General features: G+C 50.8%; 1 protein-coding gene across 7 annotated transcripts in view; it reads left to right on the top strand.

Moving 5' to 3' along the window:
• The window catches only part of ATXN1 (ataxin 1), a 204,620-nt gene that overhangs the window by 181,073 nt on the left and 10,036 nt on the right, over positions 1-13,511 (top strand). For all 7 annotated transcript variants that reach the window (XM_090136900.1, XM_031589391.2, XM_090136899.1 and 4 more), the window contains one exon: positions 7,064-9,089. In XM_090136900.1, coding sequence (XP_089993026.1) covers positions 7,224-9,089 — 1,866 coding nt within the window. In that variant the 5' untranslated portion in view covers positions 7,064-7,223. The remainder of the gene's footprint in view (positions 1-7,063; positions 9,090-13,511) is intronic.

Here is a 13,511-nt window from a genome sequence, read left to right as displayed (position 1 = left end):
TGGCAGATGGGTCAGATGCTTTCACTGAGCAATTGCAGCACTGAGTCTTTGTTGCTCAGCAGCTTTTACCCGAGGCCCATTCAGATGGCCAAGCTGTGATTCACAGACCTGCGTGTCCAATGGAGGAATTTTTTAGTTCCTGAGTTCAAGACTCCTACATAAATAACCTTTATGGGAGTTCTGTGATTTATTTTTCTTCTCTCTGTTGGCTGGGAGAAGGGGAGAAAAAGGTTTTCTTGTATCTGCTTTTTGTAAGAAAAGGCGTTTTTAAATCCTCCCAGTTCTTTTTGACTGCAGTTTAAAGCAAGTTCTCTCTGGCAGTCCTGGATGCTACATACCTTTGTTTCTCACGTACTTAAATTGAGAGCACTGGCACTGCTGTTAGCACACCGCCTTCATTTGACAGTGTTCCCTGCTTGAGAGCAATGCTGATTTGCATTTGTAGTTGGAATGCTTTTTTTTAATTGCGACTGGAGCCTGTGACTGCGTATCCTGCTATGTTGATGTAAACCTGCATTACTTCATTTTCTTTTAATGGTTTTCTGCATTGTCTTGTCAGATAGAGCAATGGGGGCCATCTCGGCCTCGCTGTGCTGGCCTCAGCCAAGTGCCACTGGTGGTGAATTTGACTCCCTTTACCTATTAGATCTGCTGCCTGTGCTTCTGTTGTGCAGGAGGGAAGCTCCTGCAGGATGGAGAATAGCAGACTTGTCCTCTGGTGCTGTGGGCTGCTCCTGTAGAGGGAAGGGAGCTGCAGACCAGTGGGTTTGGCTGCTTTTTCTTTCTTTTGTGTGGAAGCCAGCATGCCTTCCTGTGTGCACTGAGGCGTAGAATGTTCACATCTCCGGTGAGGGTCTGTGTAGGACTGGGACAGGTGATGCTGTAGGGCATGCCCACACGGAACCAACTCTGAGTTAAAAAGAGAAATGGAGGAATTAGAGAAAGAAAGAAGAAACGAATGGGAAGAGGGGAATGTTGAGGTCCCTTGCATCTTCTGTGGCACAGGGCAGGCACAGCTGTGTGCCTTGAGGCCAGGGGTGAGCTGCTGGCAATTTGGTTTTGACAGATGTAATGGTTGGTGAGGCTGATTTGGCAAGGCACCAACTATTGGCTTGGGCCATGAGCGAGAGCTCGGATGAAATTGCTGACAGTTACAGCTTTGCTGAATGGAGCCTGAAAGGAGAGGAATCCATTTCAAGGGAAATTTAACATGAATTCATCTCTAACACCTTACAAAAGGACTAATTGCAACTAATAGGCTAGCATGTGGAATGGAGCAGCAGAGCAGTGAGCAGGAAGGGCTCCCAGTGCAGGACACAAGCATGCAGCTGGCCTTCCCAGCCTGGCCCCACAGCCCTGCTCTTGCACGATCCCCCTATCAGCTTGGCGTGGCGGCGTGTTCCTCCCCAGCAACCCATGTGCTTATCTGTACAATGGCAGCTCAGCCGGCTGCTGCCTTCTGGAGCTCCTGGCTGCAGCTTCAAAGTGGTGGAACGCCCCCAGGAGCCATCATTTTTTTGTGGGGATCACACTCATCTCTCCTGGAAACAAAGCCAGACCTTCTCTAAAGTCGTTCAGCCATGGGTGGGAAAGGGAGCTTGTAAGGGAGCGTTTTGAGACACACAGAACGAGACCCGTGTGACATATCTGCGGTGCAAATGTGTTCATGCAGGCATGACAGTTTCTGTCACAAGTTAAAACGAGTGGCGAGTGGGTGTTGCTACGCTTATAGTCACTCGTGAAATTTTCAATGGAAAATTGTGTAGGCAGCTCCCATTGTTAGCTGGGACATTTTAGATAAAGGAAAAACATCAACAAAGTAATTTCTGTATTATGCTTGTTTATAAATGAGCTCTATTCACTCATTTAAGCTGCAGAAATGCCTGTGGGAGATTGGTGTAAGAGTCAAGGATTTTCTTGTGTAATATCAGCCGAGCCGGTCCTTCAGATCTGACATCCTGCAGCTGGTAGCAGTCAGCGCTGGGCAGGAAAATAAAGGTTACATCTTGCATCTGTCCAGGAGGGCTTTTACAGATCTCTAATGGTCTGCTTAAACGTGGCACTCTGGTGAAAGGTTGCACTGCTGGAGCACGTGCCCATGTCATGTCAGACCATAGTTCGTGTTCTGCCTGAATTGAAACCCAAGACATAAGCAGCCCAACTACAAACTCAAGTCTTCCCCTTGTAGCTACAGAGATGTGCTTTTCCTTGGCTAACCGATGTGCACTTCTGATGTACAATTCCAAGAGGGCCAGCTGTGAAGTTGTACACACTTGCATGCTTGGCTCTGCCCTGTACAGGTTACATCTTTCTCTTCCTCCCTCCCTGGCAGCAGAGAGCTCTGGAGGCTGGTGCTTCACCCTCAAAGAAACTGCTCTGCAATCAGCATTGTCAGCTCATGAAGATTTGTCACTGGCTCCGAGGTACCTGATGCTGCCTTGCAAAACTCCAGTTCCTGATGTCAGATAATAAAGTGGGAAATTCCACTTTTATCTAAAATAATGTGTTTCTGGTCTTGTGGGTTGCAGAGAAGCTAGAGGCCTCGAGACTGAAGGGCCTCTCCCAACAGAAGGGTAAGCTAAAACTGTCTTGAAAAGGGCAAAAATCCCTCTACCTTTATCATGTTAAGAAATCTTCTCTTTCTGAGCCAGTACCACAAGTTTCAGGAGCATGAAGGAGCTCTGACTCATGGTTTGTAAGTGCCAGGGTTGGGCTCTGCAAGGCAGGGGATTTCTGTGCTCTCCAATGGCAGCCTTGCCGCAGGCAGGGTCATGGCATGGGGAGCAAACATGACCTTGTCTCCAGTACCAGCCTGCCCATTTGGTCATGCTTAGCAGCAGGGTGCTGGCATCTGCAGCACATGCTGGAGGATGAGGGCTTGACTCTGATAGGGACTCCTTTGGAAGAAACGTGGAGTAAGGGATGCTGTAGTTGGTGGCTAGGGCAGCTCAGGCCACCTGCTGCATCGTGCTGCATGTGTGTGGAAGCTGTCATGGAACTGGGTGGAGGAGCCCAGTGATTGAATCATTGAGTTCACTATCAGTCACTCTTTGTATTGTCCAGAGGTTCTCTGATCCGACCGAGGAGAAGAAAGATGCACAAAATAGCTGCTCGCTCTGCAGAAACCTGTAGCAATTTGCTGGGGTGGATTCCCAGAAGTATAATAAGAGGTAGCATTGCAGTGGACAATCTGTCTTGCAGATGCAGTGTTGATAAGGAATCCTTTGGTTTGTGGAGGGGAATTTCAAATTTTGTTAGAGGTTTTCATGTTCCTTATTAATGGCTCTCTCCAGTTGGCCCTTCTGGGAAATCTGCCAGAGAGCCATGAAATCGGTGGGGTCAGATAAGGAACTTACGTAGCTGTTGTTGACTGAGATGCGCATGGCAGGGCTAATGCAATCCTGAGAGGCTACAGCCAGAAATGTGCAGCTGCAGAGCGCTCTGCATCCCTTGCCTTGTAGCCTCTCAGTCCTGGAGGTGCCCAGCTCCTCAGAGTGCAGAGGAGGGGATGGAGGACTGAGTGCCTTCCCTTTCCTCTGACAGTTGGTGATGCTGACATTGCCCACTCATCATGTCAGAGTGGGGTGAGCAGGAGGCATGGGGCAGGAGCGTGAGCCTGCACTGCCATCCCCTGCAGGAACACGGCAGGCACAGAGCTGTGTGCCGGGTGTCGTTCAGGGGCTGGGTGTTTGGGTGTACGCTGTGAGCATTTCATTGCTGGAGCCTTGCCAGGCGGGGTGGTGTTGCCTGACAGAAAGGAGACCCAGTGGTGTGTTGGATAAAGGTGATAAATAAAGGTGGCCAGCCCTTCAGGCTGTAATCCAGTATGCTCTAGTGGGTTTTAGATTCGTTAGATGAAATAAATAGAAAAATAGTGTTCCGGGAGGCGTAGTGAGGTTTGAAGTGCGTTGCGGAGGCATGCTGGAGCTGTGCATGAGAAATGCACATCCTGAGCTCCAGCGAGCAATGCCTCCGGGACCAGAGTAAACCCAGATGGTGACTCCTCCGAGTGATTATTTTTCTGCCTTAAGCCTTTCCAGGAATTTGTGTGGGCAGGCTGCCAGCGGACAGGGACTGTCCAGACACTTTAGCAATGCTCCCTGTGTACGAGCTGCCAGAGATACCGAAGTCCAGCTGCTGTCCCTGATCTCTTTGTCCTCGTTACCTTCCAAGCCATAATTGCACACGCATGCACGCACACTCTTGTGAAGCACATACACAAAGCGGGAGCAAAAAATCTCCTGGTGCTAGCTGCTGTTTTGCATATCTTGCAAGTCATGATCGACAGCTCTGAAATTAGAGAGAAGGGAAATCTCCATAGTCGGAAAAACGACTCGGATCCCCCAAAAAAGCACACAAATAATAAACTGTGTGCCACACCTCAGAAGGCAGTGTTCATCTTTCTGGGGCAGCCAGCTAGGAAGCATTTAACCATGCCCTGTACCTCTTGCCTTGGAGGCACTTTAGTCTTGCTTGCCGAGCACAGTCAGGCCTGTGTTATCTTTGCTGCTGCTGCTGCTGGAACTGGAATTATGCTGAAAACTTACCACTTCACTTCTAAGTCTTGGAGCAGAGATAGGCTGCTTTCTGCTGCACATTTGCATTTCTGCACATCCCATCCTGTGTCTGTTGGAGTTCAAAGTGGAATTGTGAAGTAGTGGGGCTTGGAAAAGTGGGGCAGCCTTCACAGCTGCCTCCTGCTCTGCCTCCATTAGGCTTGCTCGTTCCTCCTGTGCTTTGCGGGAGATGCGGGGTAGCCCTTTTGTCACCCGTGATGATGAAAAGAGCCATATGAAAGACTCACAAAAGAAAAAATTGAAGAATTAGCTCATGGTATTCTTGAAGAACATCAGCATTGGCTTTGGGGACTACCCAGAACTCATCTGTTCCATCCTATTCATCAGAAAAAAACCTTTGCTTCAGCTCCCACAAAGCAAAGCTTCACCGGGTGTCACGCAGCTCTGTACTAGCAGTTTTGATGCGGAGAATCTGAATCCATGTGCCTCCACCTGTTGGAACGACTGTGTGTGGGGCTGGCTGGCTCATCCACTGCCGCCAAAGGAGCTGGCCGTGCTCAGCCCCACGCTCAGGCTCCCTTTCAGCTGCCCAGCCATGAACCGCTGACTGATCCGCCAGCCTGACCGCCCCGGGCAGGAGGCTACAGTGAGCTAAACTTAACTAAGGATGACTGCGCAAATGTGAGCTCGGCGATTTTATTTTTAGTTGGACGTAAAAATAAAAATCTGTAAGTCATGTGTAAGATAATAATTTTAGCTGTTGCCAAGACACAGCGAGCAATTGCGAGGAGGAGGGGAAGGCCCGTGCTGGTGGCGGGGCCTGCTCCCGGCTGCCCATGCCTGGCGGGTCAAGGCAGACCAGAGCTGAGCAGCCGTGCTCTGGGAATCACTGGCTCTTGCTCTCAGGAGGCTGCCCCACGTTTGGGTGAACTTCCTTCTGTCTTCCGTCTGTCCAAATGCAGAGAATCTGCCCCAAAATGTAGTCCTTTCGGCAGCCTGGTCCCAAACCTACAGCTCATGTTTCTCTGGTTTCTCAATTCAACCTGTGGAGGGGGTGAAGGCAAAACAACAGGCTGTTTTTGTAGGGTCTGTGTGGCTGTTGCTGTTAGCTCTGTTTTTAACATACAGAAAAAATAACTTGAGACAAATTGTATCAAACCATTGGATGCTTTGGGCTTCTGATGAATTATGGCAGCTTGGAGAACCACAGTTGCAAAGAATGCTCTTAAAGATAGGTTTCACCTTAACCTGGTATGTCTTCAATGCACTGTGTGCACTTACAGACATCAGGCTTGTTGTTCATTAGGCGTGAGGCAATAGGAATGGAAATCCCCCAAAGGAATATTATTTGCCATAAGATAGTTATCATTTCTGTTGCTCAGCATTCACTTTTAAGTGACTTATATCCTATTTCCATCTTCTTTCTCCCTTTTTCTTTCACACAATGCAACTTTTCTTGCAAGAATGCCTAACGTGTGAGCAGCCGTGCTCGCAACTCCTTCAGGGCAGCCAGAAACACATCTAGAAAGCCAGGGACTGGATAGTGGCTGGGAACTGTCCCTTTCCCTAAAGTTTATTGTTGCTGTCAGGCAGGTAGGGGAGGTCTGTCAGGTTTTCTTTCAAAGCGTGACATGATTCAGTTATGATGTTTTCCCTATAAAATAGATTAAGGACCTAATTTTGCACTTGTTGATTTTGGATGGGTGAATGTGATGCAGGATAGGTGGTTTTGCTCCAATCCCTACAATATCCTGAGCTTTTACCACTATGGGGACTCTCAGTTGGGATCAGGAAGATCTGGATGTGCTTTCCCAAATGAGGCATCTCTGGGGCCAAGTTTGTAGAGTCATAGAATCACAGAATGGCTTGGGTTGGAAGGGACCTTAAAGATTATCTGGTTCCAAACCTCTACGATGGGGTGGGCTGCCACCCATCAGATCAGGCTGCCTACGGCCTCGAATACCTCAAGGGATGGAGTTTGCTCAGCTTTACCTTCTCCTTCCTGGAGTGTCTTCAGGCTGCCCACAGCCTCCTTGGTCCAGCAACAGTGCTGCATTTGAGGGCTCTGCAGTAGCTCACCTTCCCTCCACTCCATGTACAGCTGCCAGCTGCTATGCACATATTGTGCAGGAGGTCACACCAGGTTCCCAGGCGTTTTAGGACATGGTAGTGTGAATGCAATGCTGTTGTTGCAGGGAAAGGAAAGAATGGAAGAGTGAACCTTGAAGGTGCAGTGGGAAGGAAGTGAGCCTCTGAGTCACTGGGAGATAAATCTGACACCTTATGGTGTCAGAGAGTTTCCAACCTGCCTGAAGTTTTAATTGTTTTCAGAATGTGCAAACAGATATGCCCAGAATCTTAGCTGCTCTTTTACAGCACAGCTGTCCACTGCTCCTTGAGATGAGAGCAACAATGGCCAGCTGGGTTGGCATTCTACCTTTTTTCTCTCTTTCTTAAGTGCTGGTTTGAGGTGTCACGTTTTTTGTCCCCATTCCCCAGTGCTGACATTGTGATTTCGCCCTCCCTCACCCACCCTCTCGTTGCAGAATCCAGAGGAGCCGTTGGAGAATCGTGCTCACGGGGAGATGATTCCTCATGAAGTCACTGGATCCCTTGCAGAAATCAAATGTGACTTTCCATTTATCAGACTGAAATCAGAGCCAGCCAGACAGTGAAGCAAGCACAGTGGAGGGGGGACGGCGAAAGATGAAATCCAACCAAGAGCGGAGCAATGAATGCCTGCCGCCCAAGAAGCGAGAGATCCCCGCCACCAGCCTGCCTTCGGAGGTGAAGCCGGTCCTGCCGAATGACAACCACCGCACGGACAACCTAGCATGGCTCCCCGGCAGCCAGAGCAGCCTAGGGGGCAGGCACAGGCCCGGGGGAACGTCGGCGGAGGTGGGCTTGCAGCAGGGCCTGCACAAGCCGTCGCCGGCGGGGCTGGACTATTCCCCACCGAGCGCGCCCAGGTCGGTGCCGGCCCCCACCACGCTCCCCACCGTGTACTCGTCCGCACTCTCCCAGTCCGGGACCCCCGTCTCCCCTGTGCAGTACACGCACCTGCAGCACACGTTCCAGTTCGTCGGGCCCCAGTACAGCGGACCATATGCCGGGTTCATCCCCTCGCAGCTGATCTCTCCGACCGCCAATTCGGCAACCGGCGCCGTGGCGGCGGCCACAGCTGTCGCGACCACTCCATCCCAGCGCTCCCAGCTGGAGGCTTATTCCACATTGCTGGCCAGCATGAGCGGCTTAAGCCAGCAGGGGCACAAAGTCGAGCCGCACCTGGTTAGGACGCCCGGGCTGATCGCTGCGGGGTCTCCTCCACCTGCCCAGCAGAATCAGTACGTCCACATCTCCAGCTCTCCCCAGAGCGCGGTCAGAAACGTCTCTCCTCCAACCATCCCGGTCCCCCTGCACCCCCACCAGACGGTGATCCCCCACACACTCACTCTCGGCCCCTCCTCCCAGGTTGTGGTGCAGTACAGTGATGCCTCGCACTTTGTCACAAGGGATGCCCCCAAGAAGCCCGAGAGCGGCCGGCTGCAGGCCATGCAGGCCAAGGAGGTGCTGAACGGCGAGATAGAGAAGAGCCGGAGGTACGGCATTTCGCCCTCTGCTGACATGGGTCTGGTCAAAGCAGGCAATAAATCAGCTCCTCACCATTACGAGACCAGGCACGTGGTGGTGCACTCGGGCCCTGCCGACTATGGTGCCCGGGAGTCCTCAGGGGTCCGAGCCTCCGTCATGGTGGTCCCCAACAGCAGCACGCCAACCGCGGACTTGGAGGTGCAGCAGGCCACCAACCGAGAGAACTCTCCCTCAGCCCTCAACGACAAGGGAAGCTTGCACCTAGGAAAGCCAACCCACCGCTCCTATGCTTTGTCCCCGCAGCAGGCCTTGGGCCACGAGGGGGTGAAGGCCGTGGCCACGCTGTCCCCCCACACCGTCATCCAGACGACCCACAGCGCCTCCGAGCAGCTCCCGGTGGGGCTGCCGGCCACAGCCTTCTACGCCGGGACCCAGCCGCCGGTGATCGGCTACCTGAGCAGCCAGCAGCAAGCGCTGGGGTACCCCGGGGGGCTGCCCCAGCACCTGGTGATCCCCGGCACGCAGCCCCTGCTCATACCGGTCGGCAGCGCCGACGTTGAGCCGTCGGGCGTCACGCCGGCCATTGTCACCTCGTCTCCCCAGTTCGCAGCAGTGCCTCACACGTTTGTCACCACCGCTGTCCCCAAGAGCGAGGCTTTCAGCGCCGAGCCCCACACCACCCAGCCCGCCTACCAGGCCACCATGGTGCAGGCGCAGATCCACCTCCCCGTGGTGCAGTCCATCGCGTCCCCCGCTGCGGCCCCCCCCACGCTGCCTCCCTACTTCATGAAGGGGTCAATCATCCAGCTGGCCAACGGAGAGCTGAAGAAAGTAGAGGACTTAAAAACAGAAGACTTCATACAGAGCGCGGAAATTAGCAATGACCTGAAAATAGACTCCAGCACTGTGGAGAGGATCGAAGAGAGCCATAACCCAGGCATTGCTGTGATACAGTTTGCGGTTGGAGAGCATAGAGCACAGGTAACAGCGACACGGGGCGGGGAGTTGGGGGAGTAATGGGGGTACCTCAGTGTGCCCCAGCTGCTTCAGACCTGCCCAGGGTAGTTTTTCACCCTTCACACCCCTCTATGAGGCTGACCCTGGCCCCAAAACCACCTGTCTCACAGTGCCGGTGAATCCATCAGGGTCACAGTGATGACAGGTGTAGCTTCCTGGATATAAAATGGGATATCTGTGACTTTCTGAGGGACCAGTCTGCCCTCTTGTCTTACACCCAGGTTAAAATACTATGGGATTACTCTCAGTGCCTTCCTCAGTTCGAGGGAAGCACAGGAAATCCCAGCAGTGTTATACTACTCAAGGCAATACCACCTGAGGCCCCAGCCTGTCTGCACCCAGCGCTGCTGAAACACACAGTGAGGAAAAAAGCCTGTCCTGACATCATGAAAAACCAGTCTGAGATAAGGGGCAAACCAAGACACTGGGCAGCAAAGAGATTTGCCAAAGTATGGTCAAGTGTGTCACTGTCAGAGTCAAGGCACATGGGTGGATCTGCTGCCACCCGTGGGCCTACACAAAGGTCAGGATTTGGTATAAATCCTGCTGTATTTTATAGCTCAAGAACCCATAGGAGAAATTACACGATCTTTGTGTTTTTTTATTAAAATACAAAATAAGTTCAGCGGTACGAGAGGCTGTTTTGCATTCTCAGAGGTGATTTTGACCATCCACTCCAGAAAGCTTGGGCTAGATTCAGCACAAATCTTAGCCTTGAGCAATAGGTAGGGCACAAGGCTGTGAATTTCCATGGCTGAGAGACAGCTTGGAGCTCTTTGGGAACACATCCACTCACACACGTAAGTTACCAAAACACTGCGGAGTTCTACCAAGGCTTCAGCTGTGGATAGTTTAAACACTGCACAGCTCACATAAACTGTGTGTTCAAGGGAAGTTTGGAAAGAAAAACCATTGAGGTGGCCAGGCAGGCTGTACTTCTGAACTTTGTATCTCACAGGTTTCCAGGATAGGAAAAATCCTGTAATTTTCCAAAGTAACTCTTACATTAAGATGGTAACTGATCATAAAGCAGTATCTTAATACTGTTTGTTTTCTGAGCAATTGAGATGCTGTTCTGTTGAAGCTGGAGCAGATTAGATGTAAGAGATAGTGTGATCTCTAGAGGTGCTCATTTAAAGTATAACTTTGTTTCAAGTGCTTTGGGTTTGGTTTGAAACACAAGTGCTACAAAGGGCAGCACCCTGATGCTGCATCCTCAGAGACGGATGCCCAGAGGGAGAGAGGGAGAGGGGAGCCGGAAGGGGATGCAGGAAAGCACCTGTGACTGACAGTTTGGAGTAGGAAAAGCAAAGAGATCTGGTACTGAGGATTAAAGCACGCACACAGAATTCTTATAGAACCACAGAACAGCCTGAGTTGGAAGGGACTCAAAGGATCATCGAGTCCAACTCCAAGTTGGTGTCCTATCCTTCCCAAACTGCACAGACAGGGGAATCACTGCATGTGACACAGTCACTTTCTCATGTCAGTTTGCAGATTCCCCATGTATTTTGTCTGTAGATGTGTGTGCATCACCGAGTGGACTGATAGAAAGATCAGCTTAGGGCCTTGGATACCTTCAGGATAAGGACTGATTGTTTTTCACCTCCAAGCCGTATTGTGGTTCTCACAGTGAGAGCTGTGTACCACAGGCCCCATCAGTAGGGGCCTGTCCTTGAATCAGAACCAGTTCCTATGATTTGCCCCGGTGCTTTGAGTCGTGAGATTTCAGAAGCGGCGGTCTCCCCTCCGCAGTGGTCACCTCGCTCTCATTTCTCTTTCTGCAGCAGAGCCTGGTCCCTGCACCAGCAGGTAGCGTTGTGTGTGTTGAGCTGGTGGATGTGCTGGCACGGTGCGGTCCTTTGCAGAGGGCGGACTGCCATCCTCTGGCGGAATGCATGCTGGGTCCGAGGCTGCACAGACGCGCGCGCCGGGCTCATCCAGCAAAGTGTCACCTTATCCAGAAGCCTATCAGAAGCAGGCTGACATCATCGCAGCCAAAATACTCCCCAGCTGTGTTTCCCACGGGGGATGCTTCCAGAACTGAAGCGAGGGAGAGTCACGCAGAGATATCATTAGTGTGAGGGTTTAATTTCGGTTTCCTGCGGATTCCAGGGCTTGGGTCCCTTCCCAGATCAGCTGTGTCCCCGCTCACAGGGATAGCTGTGCAGGTTTTCCCATGCCTGGCTGGAGAGAGGGAAGTGTTTCTACGTGTGTGACCTTGCCCTCAGACTAGCATGGCTGTAGGAAGGCATTTAGCCCTATTAGCAGGCATGTGGCACTCATTACACGATAGAAAATTGCTCGTGTGAGGAGGGCTTAGTCTTCTTCCCATTGAAAGAAGGCTGTTCAATCTGGCTGCTCAGGGCAGAGGTTCTGTGGTGCTGCTGCACTCAGATCCGTGTTGATTCCTAAGTGAAGTGAGAATGCAGTGCATGCGTAGTTCAGCTTCCCAACGTACTTTATTAAGCTCAGTTTCTCTTGCAGATACACTTCTGTAAAGAGGGACCTTTTAGAATGGTGTTATCAGGGGGACGTGAGTTGTAACGACTAAGTGCCGTACAAAAATAGCGTTGTTACCATTAGCTTCCGTTCACTTAAATACTCCTCCCAGCAATCTCTGGGAAGCCATCAGAATACTGATGAACTCATCTTTTCAGACTCGATGCAAACATGAGCTAATTTCCACCCCAACTGAGGGACAGCAGTAGGAGGTTATTTTTAGCTGAGCGTATACAACTCTCATGCACACAGGGAGGCAGCATGCAGTTGCTATTGTACCACATCATCACTGCTCCTCCATAGCAGAGGGCTATGGCAGAAGGAGGCCATCCTCCCAGCTCCCCCTCCGCCGGGTGCCTTGCTAATCCCATGCTCTGCCAGGTGTGGAGAGCAGAAGAGAATGAACCCGCCTAAATCCACATGCTTCTTCAGTGAAACAACTGTCCTTAGCCCTGAGAAATGTGATGTTCCCACTTCACAGCATCCCTGCTGCAGATGAATGAGAAGTGAAGCAAGTACCAAATGGATTAGAACCCAAAGTCCAGCTGTTATTCCCCTTGGATTTGCGTTGCCTAAAAAAACCCTGTGGATCTGCATCTCTTTGTAATTCCACATCTTATTGTCACAGTGACACATACATCCTCATTACCTGTCCTTTCTTTTGCTGCCAGGAACAAGCAGAAGGCAGCAATGCACGTCCATTTGTGTTAAGGTTACAACACACAGGAGATGCAGAAGTTGTTCTCTGAAATGCTCACTTTCATCCCTGAGCTTCAGCTCCTAATCGTTTCTGAAGTACAACTTTAAAACAGAAGATGAGCATTTGGGTCATAACTTAGCTTTTCTTTCAGAAACAGAATAAGAGACATAAGAGATGGAGAAGCCCACCTCTAGTTAGAAGCCCTGACAGTTTGGTGCACATTTTTTAGACTGACATCCAGTTTCCCTTATATATCTCTGCACATGCAAACCATTCATTTTTTCTTTTGCCCATCTCTCTCCTTTTCTTTACCTTTTTCACAGACACAGGCACAGAAACAGATGCTGGCCTGTTCACTGCAGCAGGTGGATGTCTCTCCCCCTCTTCCCTTATGTGATCTTCATGTTGTGTTCCTGGATGCGGGAACATCCAATTCCTTACTTCTACTGGGCACCCTTTGCTTTAGTGCTTGTCTCGATGGTTGCTGCAGTGGGCCCTGCAATGCAAATTTCCATGTTCTTCTCTGAAGACACTGTATCTAAAGAGTGGGAATGTTATTCCCTGTGCACCAGGTCTTCCTGCATGTGTCAGCGGTGCTCCAGCTCCAGCCTTTGCTTCCTGAGCAGTCTGAATTGCTTTCCTTCAGCTGAGCATGGCCAAGACATCATGTGACAAAGGGGCATAGGAAAGTGGAGATATTCATTGACTGTGCTGAAAAGTTTTGGGTGCTCTCACTGGTCATTGGGAAAGGTAACTTAACGACAGAGCCCCAGGGTGCTTGAAGAGAGGCCGGTGTTTTGGTTTCTTGCTTTATTGTCTTAGTAACCAGAAAGGCACAGAAAGGAATTCCAAATTTCTTTGTCCCTTACAGTAATGATGTCAGGATATCAGGGGAAGAAGCTTTTAGAATTAACTTCTCTCATGTCAGGAGAGAATGATGGGGGAGGTGTTTCTTCTGAACTTCCACACTTAAAGTTGTTTGACTGCTATCACTTGTAGAGAATGGTGATGTTAAAAGCCCAGTTGAGCTGAATCCACACATAGCTAGAATCAAATCATATCATGATTTGATATGAATCATAAAATGGCCTGGGTTGAAAAGGACCACAATGATCAGCCAGTTTCAACCCCCCTGCTACGTTCAGGGCCGCCAACCACCAGACCAGGCTGCCCAGAGCCACATC

Source organism: Phasianus colchicus, chromosome 3 (genome assembly GCF_987193195.1).
Source record: "Phasianus colchicus chromosome 3, bPhaCol1.hap1.1, whole genome shotgun sequence".
Taxonomy (NCBI): Eukaryota; Metazoa; Chordata; class Aves; order Galliformes; family Phasianidae; genus Phasianus; species Phasianus colchicus.
This window is presented reverse-complemented; position numbering and strand designations above follow the sequence as displayed.